General features: G+C 39.0%; 1 protein-coding gene across 15 annotated transcripts in view; it reads right to left on the reverse strand.

Moving 5' to 3' along the window:
• The window catches only part of NRG1 (neuregulin 1), a 1,071,954-nt gene that overhangs the window by 13,764 nt on the left and 1,045,199 nt on the right, over positions 1–12,991 (reverse strand). For 9 of the 15 annotated variants that reach the window (XM_025422814.3, XM_025422746.3, XM_049095140.1 and 6 more), the window contains 2 exons: positions 3,687–3,789; positions 2,005–2,131 (listed from right to left, as the gene is read on the reverse strand). In XM_025422814.3, the coding sequence (XP_025278599.3) occupies positions 2,005–2,131; positions 3,687–3,789 (230 nt within the window). Of the gene's footprint in view, positions 1–2,004; positions 2,132–3,686; positions 3,790–8,440; positions 8,465–12,991 lie in introns of all 15 variants that reach the window. The other 6 variants (XM_025422885.3, XM_025423336.3, XM_025423021.3 and 3 more) reach the window with 1 other exon arrangement.

Genomic DNA, 12,991 nt, shown 5'->3' on the forward strand with positions numbered 1-12,991 from the left:
GTAGAGGAATTTTTTTTTTCAATCTCTATATTTTGGATCTACTTTTCTTTTTCAGTTTCCAAAGGCCCATACTTACTTAATGATAGCACTGGAAGTTTCAACTTGTTATCAGTGGTGAGCCTAACAAGGCCACTGAGAGATCTGAAGGACTTACAGAAGCTGTCAAGGTTATACATCTTGACAAAGCACATAATACATAGAGGGCCTATATAGAGTGCAAGTAAATTCTACTTATTTTCATCACCAAATTGCATGAGCTATTCTTGTCTTCAATCAGTGCAAGAGGCACATTTCAAAGTTGTGTTTTAAAGGCTGTGAGTTTTTAAAACAAATGGAATTGAATGACAGAAAAAGGCGTGGAAAGGAATACTCTCAGATAAAATGGGCATTTTATAAGCAGTGGGCTGTGGTCTGTAAAATAACTTAATGTATTTATGGAAACCTCCAAAATATGCAACTTGAATTATGCTTGAAACTCTCTAGTTTGTCTCTTAGTGGAGAGGGCTATTCCTTGTGGCTCTTTCTGGGATGTGCAGTTAGCTTGGTTTTTAAGGAAAAGACGGTAATGTCATAAATAATGAGCTCTTTCTAGTCTGTGTGGCATCTCACTTGTGGTCCTTGAAAGGCAATGCAAGCTTGGTGAATCTAATGAAAATAATATCTAACAATTATTGAACACTCACCAAGTGTCACTGGGCTGAGTGTTTTATATGGATTGTCTTATTTAATGCTCATAGAACTTTCTGAAGTAGGTACTATTTTTAGGCCTGTTGTCATAATGAAGAAATAAGGTTTAGACAGATTAAAGCCCAAAGTAACACAGCCTGAGGGATAATTGGAATGCAAGCAGTCATTCTGCTTCCTATAGATTATAACAGACATAGTGGCAGATTGTAGGTGTGTCTGTATATAGGGAATGCATTTATCAACTCTGAAGAACATTCTAATGAACACTGGTAGGGAGAGTAAAGCAGAAAAATAAACTAATATATTAGCACCTTACTCTGTCTCTGGAAGGTCTCTGCTACAAGACTTGGTGGTGGCTGAGTAACCACCAACTCTAAACTCAGGGTGTGGGATATATTTGCTCCATACAAAATACACATTTGCCTATAGGATAGAAAAATGGCAGTGCAACATAATCTTCAAGCATTGCCCAAAAAAAGCAAAATAAATTTCCCTCTTCATTTCAGAGGGAAAGGAAGAAAACAGGAAAAATTAGGTTGGAATAGAAAGAGCAATACTACAAAAGCCAGGAAAGCTGGCCCTTATCTATGTAAAGGGAAGGTTTGAAAGATCATATGTAAAGACTCTTCAGAATGTAATGTTCTATGGCCTAGTTATATTTAAAAGCCTAGTGCTTGGTAAATTTTAAACAGAATATTTGAGTTATTAAAGATATATTTAATCTGGAGGGTTTGACATCATGTAAAAAGAGTCAGGGCATCAGAAAGCATTATGTTCTTCCAGTTTTGCTGCTGAGAACAGAGTTCGATAGGCCATTTGGCCCTTGCACACCCTAACTTCTTCCTTTGTAAATCAGAATCAGTAAATCATCAGGTGCTGGGAGATGCCTCTAAAAAAGATCACTCTAAAGCCCTTAGCTCAGTTATCAGTACTAATCAGTTATAGACAGAGGAGCTTTCATTTCCAAATCATTAAAAAAAAATATTTTCCTTCTGATTCTTGTATGATTAATTTTATTATTTTCTTATGTGTTTTTCTTTTCTTTCTTCCAGTTATGCCCTCTCTGCAGAACGAACCCAATATTATGATTCCAACCCCTTAATGAACACTTTACAAGAGGAAATGTGCTGGTTTTACAGTAACCAAATTCACTTTAAAAAATGTTCCCATTATTTTGTCCTGGCAAAACTCTGCATTCCTGGAAGCTGGGGTGATTAATGGCAGTAGCTAAGAGCCTAAGAGCTTTAGAAAATAAATGTCAAGGTGCCTGAACAGAGGAGAGATGCTGAGCTTTTCCACTGGCCAGACTCAACATACATTCACCAGCTGGACGTTCTCGGGGGGCGGGTTGGGGTGGTGAGGCCCGTTTGCTATGTTCACCATGTTGTTGCGTTCAGACCGAAGACTCTGCCGAAGCCGGTCATGAAGCTTTTTCCGTTGTTTCCTGGATAGGAAAAAGGGAGCATTTATTTTTTTCTCTTATTTACATTTCTTGGTACAGCCAATTCTTTATTCCACCAACACACAACTCAGGTAGGAGATTGGTGGTGGTGGTGGCGGAAGATGGTATGCCACTCCGTCTCAGAATTTGCCTATGGACAGAAGTGGAATCACACATTCTTAGTGAATAGATTTAAGAAGCTGAGTGGGATTCTTACAGAAATCTAACTGGACTGCTGAGAGATAAGAAAAAAGAGAAGACAAGATAAATCAAGTTGATACTTGGCTCAAACCTCAACTTCGTAATCAATCCATCTTTGCCTGAGCCTTACAGATGGTCATTTGTCTTAGGTAACAATTTGTGCCATGCAATTGATAAGGCTGATTTCATTTATAATTTTGCCTGTGTGTCTCTTAAGGAGATGCAGCTAATTGTGTACCTTCTACACAGTGTGTGTGCGTGTCTAGCATTGTATGTGAGTGCAGCTAGGTACATATTTTGCCCATAGATTTAGCACAATTGTAACATGATCTTATTCTAGTAATACTTTTTGTAGAACTAGGTAATGGATATTGAAATATTGAGATTGAATATAGTAAGACTCGTAAAGTAGATTCCAGTATGGCTTATCTCTATCATTTACTCGATTCTGACAACACATGAAATCCAGAGGTATTAAGAAAATGTCATCTGTGCCCTTAATTTTATGGTGGTCTAAAAGCATATTGTGTTTGTTCCTCAGTGCAACATTCAGGTCATGATAATATCCCCATGACTAGTTTTGGCAAGAGAATTTATGTGATGAAGCAACAACATGAAACAAAACTGTTAACCTTATTTCCTACTTGAAGCATTTCTATGTAAGAAAGAAAAGTGAAAGGAATTCGGGTCACATGATAATTGTGTTTGTTAATAAAGGACCAGATATAGTGAACACAGATCTGCGTTGTTTTCTCTTATTCTTTCAAAACAAGATTTGCATGATTTTCCTCCCATGAGATTCCTTTTGTACATCTCACACTTTGAAAGCATTGGAGCCAATAAACTCATTAGACGAAATGGGAAAGTAATTGCAATAATGTTTTAAAAACCTGCATTCCCAACGTCACCAAGTGTTTCCATTATCTCCTAAGTCTGAGTGCAAAGTGGAATGTGTCCTCAGCAGTGACATGACAGGTGCATATTGGGCACCTACCACCGTCCTCTTGGTCCTCTTGGAATGTGGTGGGCCCACACTCATCCACATGCACATGCGCATCCCACAAGCCCGTCCCTCCCAACCATTTCCTGGGTCACAGGTCATGGTGAATGTCCAGAAGTCTTCTGAACACTTTCACACAAATAGGCAAAGCTTTCTAGGTATGTGATTAGAAAAAAAAAAAAAAAAGTCCCCAAAATAGATTATTCAGAGGAAAAAAATGAGAAGAAATGCTCCCCCCGCCAACCCACTCCCCCTTCTCAAGACTAGGCTGTTGAAAATGCTTTCTGCAAAGCCCTGGGCCAGCTAAGCCGTCTTCTCTGTGCTAAGGAGAGAGAGGCATGGAGGAGGAAGGTTTACTTGGTTTTGCAGTAGGCCACCACACACATGATGCCGACCACAAGCAGGGCGATGCAGATGCCAGTGATGGTCAGCACTCTCTTCTGGTAGAGCTCCTCCGCTTCTGGAAAGTGATGAGAACAGATGTCACCAAAGCCCCCTTATTCTTGCCAGGACTTAAAAACTGAACAGTTGGCATGCTGCATGGCATTGTCCATGTTCACAAGAAAGTAAATATGTAACAATTCATTACTTTTGCAGACATACTTAAGGTACAGCATACTCTGCATTACACTTTGAGCATAAACAGCAAAGCCAGTTGGGGCCATTTGCAATAAAAAAAATTATACTATTAAATTACTTAGAAGCTACAGATATATATGTATTAAACTGGTAAATCATAAACATTAATTATAAAATAATTATTTAGTTAAAACTGTAGTTTTCAATTTAAAAAAATCCCTTGCAAAGGCAACAGGAATCAATGCCAATAAAAGGAGCTGGGATTGGAACCATTGGGACCACTCTCACCCTCCTCTGTTCCCCCCTCCCCACTCCCAAACCTCTTTTGATTTCCCAGCTATTTTATATTCCAGTGGTCTTTACAAGGAGCCATTTCTAACTTGAAAAAAAAAAATTCAGAGACATTTGCAAACATGAGCTTGACTTGTAGTTAACAATAAATCCGAGGCAGGATCTCTACCATTTAACAGTAAAATAAGAACATAAGCAAGACTTTGGGGGTAGCAGGGCACTGTATCAGAGAAAACCCAATATGGTGGGTAGGACAGTCTGGGGGCAAAATGAAGATTTGTCCTTTGAAGGACAATTATCACCACTTCACCAACTGTACTTAGAAACCAAATTTATCTGCGTAAAGAAACCACTAGCACACGTGATATGTGACTTGGAATAGATTGTACATCCCTGTAGTCACCAGCCTGGCAAATTAGCTAAAGGACATTATGGAAGGGAATGTGATGCTTAGAACTGTGGGTTAATAGTACCACTGTACCTTTAATGCAACCAGGTCTCTTCTTCACGGAAGTTTTTCTATTCGCAAATCAGTTTGCGGGGAGGGATCACTTAATTATGCTTTGGTAGGTCAGGTTCTTAACAAAACAGGCAGATTAAATTGTGAGCCTGATCCCTTGGGAACTGAGCTTCCGACCAGTCTAATTACATTTATTGGAAGACATTCGCAAGTTCACCAAAAAAGAAAACTCAAACCGCATTTAAAAAGCAATGTAAGCCAAACTTGCCAAATTGATTAAAAAGCTGGCCAAAAACTGGGGGATGTCCTACAAATGAAGGTCTCTTATCTGGACATCAACATGGGGCCTTAGGAAACATTTTCAATCTTCTTTACGGAGAAAGGGCAAGCCGCGGGAAGTTTTCTTGAAATGAAAAAGTGCATTTTAATTTCTGTGATACAGTAGACCTTATCATTAAACAAAACATTTCCTACAAGCCAAGCCCATGGTAATCAAATTCCAGTTAACAGGTCAGGAACATTGTCAAATCAAATTAATATAGCACTGATTATTAACAGGAGGAGGAGGAGAAGAGAAGTCAGTGGGTAAAAGACTAGAATGCTGCAGAAATTTTACAAAAACAAATCAAAAGGGTTGGAAGTGGAAAGGAAAAAACAAACCAAGAGGACAGACAGACTGACAGAATGACAGAGAGAATGGGAAGAAGTCAGGTAGGAGGGAAAAACAAGATTAAAAGTGAAGGAGCCATCTGAAGTCCCTGGCACAGCATGCCTGATACTAAGGGAGGAAAAATAAATAAACAAAATAAAAGCAGAGGGAGGAAATGCTGGGCAGGAAGAGAGAGTGGATGCAAAGTTGGAAGGGTTATCCCATACAGCATAACTCCTACCCTAGGCTGGCGGTCACGTGGAAGCCACAATTAGAAAGCAAAGCAGCTGGTGCATTGCAGTGAAACAATGACCCAGGAGACATAGAGTGGGGGGTCACATATTTTTGTGCCGCAAAAGTCAGATGAGGATGTGGAATGTGAATGCTTCTATGTTACTTGCTGTGTCTGCTGCCTCCCCTCCCCCAAAGCCCCAGGACAGGGAATTAAATTTCATGAGGTGTTAATCTGTGAGCAGGATCCACAGGAACCCCCTCCTTGACCTGGCATGCGCATCAGTGTTTAGCAATTTGTCTAAGAAGGGGAGGCAACGCCCCACTGGTCCTTCTTCCAGGGGCCCCGGACGCAGGGTTCCTTTGGGTGTGATGAGTTGGTTCAGAAACAGCAGTCTGTAAGTATCGTTACTATGAGAATGAAGACCCTGCTTTACTGTGCCCTCTCTGGCTCATTCTCTTGGCTTCTTTCGAAAGGGTGAGGGCTTGGTACGCTGGCATCTTAACATTCTATCTTTAGAAAAAGCTGGGAAGTTACTTCTGCCAACTACAAAAATGGCATGTATCTAAGGACTAAAGGGGTAAAAGGGCATCACTCATACTCCCAGGGATTCCGTCGACAAGGTTTTTGATGGCTGCTAATTATGAAAGAATAGACTGACCTCAGTTTGTTAGAACATGTGCTAAGCTGACTCACCATTCTGCCCCTGTTATATGGGAAGACACATTTTTTCCAGTGTAATTGGTCATATAGAGATAAAAAGGCAAGCTCAGTAAAGGCCAAAGAGTATAGCAAAAGTGTCGAGATGAACCAATCAAAACCAAGGCCCATGGAATACAGATATAGGATTAAGATTCTGTATTCAAAACAGTATTTACTGAACATACTACATGTTTCTCATCTCGGTTTCTATTTCATTTTCCAATGATTTACTACTGTAGGGGAACCCCTCCCCACTTTATGAATGCGTTAAAAGGGAAATACTTGATGAACAATCATATAAACAATGGGCTCTTTTAACCCTCTTTTTCCCTTATTTTTTTTCCCCAGTGTGTGACAGGGTCAATAGGGCAAGAGCAAATTAGAGGCAGTGCTGAAAAAAAAAGAATCCATCAGTCCAGTTGGTGGATCTGCCTTAATAAATGGAAATACTTTCGAGTCTTTACGGTTTGGCTGGACACGTTGAAGTCAAACAGATCAAGCATGTTTTCCAGTCTGATCTGGCCAGGCTAAGAGACAGAAGCCTTGTCTTTCTCAATGGTAATTGACCTTTGAGGTCTGATTTTCCTTAAGAACGGAACGTTCTGGTTCAGCACACTGGCTGTCCTGGGACTTGTGGAGTCTTTGGAACCTTTGCCTTTAAGAGTTGTGCAGATACCAGCATGATGTATCTTTACTGACCCTCAGATCTTCCTGAGGGAGAGGTCCTATATCTGAAGTATCCATTGCCCTACCTCATTGTTTGGGAATACAAATATTAAATTCTAGTTAGACCCTAAAGTGATAAAATGGGACAAAGATGCTGTTAAGGAAAAGGAAGAAGTGATGGTGGATTTTTCTTCCTCCCTGCAGGAAAGGCCGGTAAGCCTTTTCAGTAGTAGAACAATTTTTATTCTGAAGGATGTAATCTAATAGATCCCTCTCATCATGTAGATAACCCACCACCCGAGTGGTATTGGTGGGAACTCTCTTGCTTTTTACTCTTGGGAGATGTTCTGTGATATGCAAAGGGTCACTCATATATGTGGGGATTTTCTCATCATATGAATAGTTTCTCTTCCAAGTTTTTTCTTGGGCAGAGGGATGGGCAATCAATTGAATTTCTACCTTGTAACGGACAGAACTTGCAACAGCCTAGTTTTCCATGAATGATGGAAAGTATATTAGGTAGAGACTGTGATGTTATCATCCAAAAGAGAGTAGCAAATATGCTACAGGGTGCCCTCACTGCATGATGTCATCAACACCAGCTGCAGGGAGATCAGCTATTCTTTTAAGCAGGACATTGCTTTGTTGACTCACAGCCATGCTCGAGGGCTGCGTGTGGTGTTCAGTAAGCCTGGGTACCTGCACTGTGGGGCCTCTGGGGTGACAGAATGGCTTCCCTTTCCTCCCAAGACTGACCCTGGCTCCCCGTTATCTAGGATGAAGCCTTCAAAGGGAGTATTCCCCAAATTCATATGCCGATAAGAGATATTTTATGTTTACAGTGTGAACGTTTCTATTTGATTACTTGTCTGGATAATCTAAGTGACTCAAGGTTAATTCCATTAGCGCTAGAATTTCCACCTAAAATAGCACTGGGCTTATTTCTTTCTGTTTTCTATTTCCTTGCTCATAAGATAATGAGGTTGACTAGAGTCGCGCTTGAATGTCCCCAGAAAATCAGAGTCTGCGCATATGATATTGCATTGCAACATAAAGGTTTTCCATGTTACTCTATTAAGTGGATGATTTTTTATATTGAATGTCAAATTCTCATCAGCCTAAGATGTGGTGTGTTTTTAAGCTGAGGCATTTAGAGCTTCTTTTGTTCTCTCAGGGCTGGTTTGGTTCCTCCCATAGCCTTATGCATCTCTCCAACTTACCCCAGCTCTGCAATAACAGCATGGTCAGATCCAATCAGAAGGTCAAGGAACATAGGATATGTGTGACTTTGCAGCAGGTGAGGTGGTTTTAAACTCTTAAGTGAAGTTTGGGGATCTAGAAACTGCTGTACTCTGACACTTCGGTAAACTACCCATAGATTGGAAGCAGAGAAATCATTGTTATAGCTGTATGATCCCTTCTGAAGGAAAAGGAAATTAGTTAAGAACTGAAAGGTAAGAGTAGAAAGGGAAAAGATTTCAGCTCATAGGTTCTAAATTCTGCAGGCTAAAAGGAATGATGATTGTCCATACCCATAAATTCAATCCCAAGATGCTCTGCCAATGCAGAAAGTTGACAAAAAAAAGAAAGAAAGGGAAAAAAGTTTCAGAAAAGAGCAATACACTGCACTCCAAAACACATTACACATGACTATTACGGCTCTCTGTGCGTGCACATTTGACAGGACAAATGGTGGGTGGTTAAGGAAGCAGTGCTCAGGTATGCTCTGTGAGTCCCCATAGGGAGCTCTTCTTTTTTAAGAGGTGTGCAAATACCAGCACACCTGTCTTTATTAACCCTTAAAAGACCTTACTGAGGGAGAAGTTGTACTGTTCAACTATCCTCTATGCTACTTCATCATCTGGGAACAGAAATACCGTATTTGTAACCAAAAAAAGCATTCGGTATTATTTCATTCCCCTCTTTAAAAGGCAGAAGCAAAGTTCTAGAGAGGTGATTCTGTTTTTTACCCAAGGGCACACAGTGGCAGAGCCAGGAGTAGAAGCCAAGAGTATAGCGATTTGGTCTGAAATTTTTACTGCATTGGACTTACATTTTCCATAGTTTGTGGATGGTCATGCTCTAATATTTCTTGTTGTTTGGGTTATTATTATTATTTTTTAAGAAAACCTATCTCCTTTTCTGCTCCCAACCTTCTACTTTCTCCACCACTTATATAACATTTTATTCACAGAAAGCATCAAATGCTCCTAGTCCAAAATGCCAGAGAGGGACTTGGGGGCACAGAGCCTACTTCCAGTTTTTTCAAAGAACTCCTGGGTGGCATAGGACAAATTGTCAATGCCTCGCTTTTCCAAATTAAAAAAAAAAAAAAAAGAAAAAGAAAAAAAAAAGAAAAAAAAGAAGGGAGCTGAGGGAAGGATCCAATTCTTGGAGTCCTTAGTTAATCTCAATGTATTACTTCCTCAAATAACAGAGAACCAATTAGACGATCACTCCACAGTGCTGAGCTCTGACACCCAGGTGGGAGCACAGGGTTCCGAGGCCCTGCGGGTGGGGCTGACCAGGGAAGGCGACTCAAAGGCCTGAGCTCACAGCCCACAGTCCTGGCACAGGTGTCGAGCAGAGGCTCCAGAATGAAAGGACTACTAGAACCTGGACAGGCTCTAGTGAAGAAATGGGGGAAATGGGCCAATTAGAAATAAAAACAAAAAACCTCCAGAAATGAAGCAAAAGATTGTTAATTGAATTTCATTGGGTGGGACCCTTGAGGATTCGCTATTTGTGCGTGTATGGTGGAGACGCCTGTGGGAAGAAGAACGGGATGAAAACAGATTCAGAAGTCTAGGCTTCTTCCCTTGATCACTGACTGGAGGTGCCAGGGCGGTCCATAAATAAGACAAGGCATCTCTTAAGTTTGAAAATGTGCAGTTGAGAGGTTCTTCTAACAGAAACATCAGTTTGGGCATGGACAAAGGACCTCAAGTAGAGAGCAGAAAATAAGATGGTAAGTGTGCTGGAGCTGTAACAGTTCCAGGTCCTGCCTCTGCCATTTGCCTGTCCATTGACTTTGGACCAGTTAGTTTCTCACTGACAAAATGCTTAGGATCCTAACATGTGTGTCCCAGGGAGACCCTGTGGAATAGAGGAGCCATGAAAGATGCTGGCCAACAACAAAATGGTTTAAGAGCTCGGACCTATCTGGAAATCTACCTTGGGCCACTTATTGCCTGTAGGATTCTTTTTAACTAATTCATAGCCAGGAAAACTTTGAAAGCTCTTGGGATATACCCAAGAATTTAGACTTTAAAAACTTTTCACCTCTTAAGGAAATAAAGCTTCCAGATTAAAAAAAAATTAGAGTATATCAAATAACAATAAGAGGCACGATGTATAATAGATAGTTTGGTCTGCCCTAGGTCAAGGGTACTCAGGCAAATAACCTAAACTTTTTATAATTTAAAAGCCAAGGGATTTAGGATTAAATTGGTTGCACAACGTTCACGGCAAAATAACAATTTTTCAAATCAAAATGAACTTCACTTGTTTCTGTGCAACACTCAACTGGACAAAATGACATCTCCCCCACCCCCATTTGCTCCCTTCATATAAACTTTGGAACATTAAGTAAAAGAATTCATTTTCCAAGGAAGTGATCTGAAATTTCCTTTCACATTTCCTGGAAGATGGGACTCAGTTTTTCTCCCTAGAATCCCTTCCATCTTATGCCTTTTCCTCCTACCGGTCAGTAATAATTTAAGGGTTAAAAATCAAGAGATATCTACAGAAACTCTTTCCAGAGAATCATTATTCCATGCCTACATGAACACTGCTAATGATCTACATTAGTTGCGTAGAAAGCTTGGTTAAGTCTTCAATAAAATTAGTAGCATGCCCATGCATACATATTACTGCATTTACAGTTTTATAGGTAAGTCTGTGAGCCTAACTATAATTTCATTTCATGGGAAGTCATTCATATCAGGCAGCTCCAATTTCAAATAATTCAAAGGGAAATTGGTCCTTAAAACTGGAATCTCTTCTGGCCATAAGCCCTAACGAGGACACAAGCAGAGGAAACATGCATCGGTCATTTTCAACCCGGAGCAAATACTGCTCTAATTTATTTTTTCTATTGCTGGCTACATTTCTTTCATTGTGAGTCAAGGAAAGAAGAATACACAAACACTTTTCATTTGATGAAAAGGTTATTACTTTCTATCTGTTCTATTTCATCTAATGCTGGCTTAGGCTCATTATGTGTCATACGCTTCCTATTGAACTTGTGTCTAGCCACTACATTTTTCAAATTAAATTAATAATTCAGAAACACCAAGGTTACTGTAAACAATTTAGTTTCCTTTTCTACATGTGATTTCCTGCTGTGCAGTAAGCAATATCAAAAATTAATTTAAACCTAAGAGTCTTCAGAAACTATTAAATATTGACTCACTAATCCTTTGCTTTAGGATTTGATAATTATTCGAAGAAAACTGATTAACCTGTAGGTTAATTTAAATTTTCAATTGCATCACAGAAAAGAACAATAAAACAACTTTCTTTTACCACAATTATCTGTACAGGATGTCATGGTTTCTGTTAAAACTTGAAGATATTCAGGATTTTACTCTTTAATATTTTGGGCCTCCTTATGCAAATAATATCAAAGACATATGTATAGTCCTGACTCTCTGCATCTCTGAGACTTCTCAAGGAGTTCTGTAAATGCCACTGCTAGATGGGACCAATTTGGTGTCTGACTTTTAATTTTTGACTTACCTTTACAAATGTAGGTACTTTTTTTTTCACATATACAAATCCGTATTGCCACTGAGCCTTTTGAAATGTAATAGGAGACTCTCTCTTCGCTCCCAAATTTCCATGTGCACATGAGCACGCTCACCAACACACACACAATAAAGTCTCACTGACACTCAGTTGGACTTTATGATAATTTATGTCAAGGATTGTGCCTTTATTCTAACGTCAGCAAGATACACATGTTGGATAAATAAGTTAGTAGCTTCAATGGTTTTTAAAGCATTTAGAAATCAACATAATAAATTTATGCACTAGTAACCTCTGATTCAAAACTACTTTTAAGGATATCTACTGGGTTTACACATTCCAAGAATATGGTTAAAAGTTATATTCTATAATTTGGACTAATCAATAATTACTTCCTATTATATATTAGTTTATATATGACATACTTGTCCATACTGACTCTATTAAAGCTGTGAGTGCTTTTTTATGTTTAATAAATTTATAAATCAATTATGAATTGTCTGTATAGGCACATGCCCCCACTCCTACAGTGATGAATTCAATCCTTTAAATAGGAATTCTGTGTCAAGATAGGTCAAATTTGAAGCTGACTAAACTTGACAATATTTTCCTGGAAAGTATTACAAACACCTTTTATTTCGAGGCAAATGGCTGCCTTCAAGAAAACCATATAAAATATACATTTGTTCTTTTCTTTCATACTTTAAATCCATTTTCATCCATCAATAAATGCCCATAGGAAACTGTGACCAGAAAAATTGCATCAAATCCTAATAATGTAAGTTATGTGCTAATAAGCATTTAAAAAATTGTACATTCTTTTAGAATGTCATTCTTTAACTGAAAATGTAGTTCAGTAAGTTGAAAAAATGTTTCTCTTTGAACCTGGGGAATAGCTTTTCTTTTAAAATTTATGTATGGGTTTCAGACTTTATGGACACAAACAATTAAGTTTTAATCATTGCCACTGTGGCAACATTTTTTATCCTTTGTGCAGGCTACACTGTAACTTGAACATAACGTTCTTAAAGCAGCAAAATTTATTTTCCTGCCTTCTATAGAGGGATTTGCAGAAATGAAAATTGAGAACTTAAGATACAGAAGTTAAAAAATTAACTTCAGGAAAGACAACTTTGGAAAGCAGTTTCTGAATGGCAGCTCTTACATTTCCAGATCTGAAGCAGCATTGATGCATAGCCGTTACAGATCTTGTTCCTAAATGGGCTTCCTATCAATCTTTGTTACATCAGGGTAAATACGAATGCTGCTTTCCTGAATGTCTTCCAAAAGTACAACCGAAAGCTTACTGAAGAATTTATTTAAGGAATCACACT

The sequence above is a fragment of the Canis lupus genome, chromosome 16 (assembly GCF_003254725.2).
Source record: "Canis lupus dingo isolate Sandy chromosome 16, ASM325472v2, whole genome shotgun sequence".
NCBI lineage: Eukaryota > Metazoa > Chordata > Mammalia > Carnivora > Canidae > Canis > Canis lupus.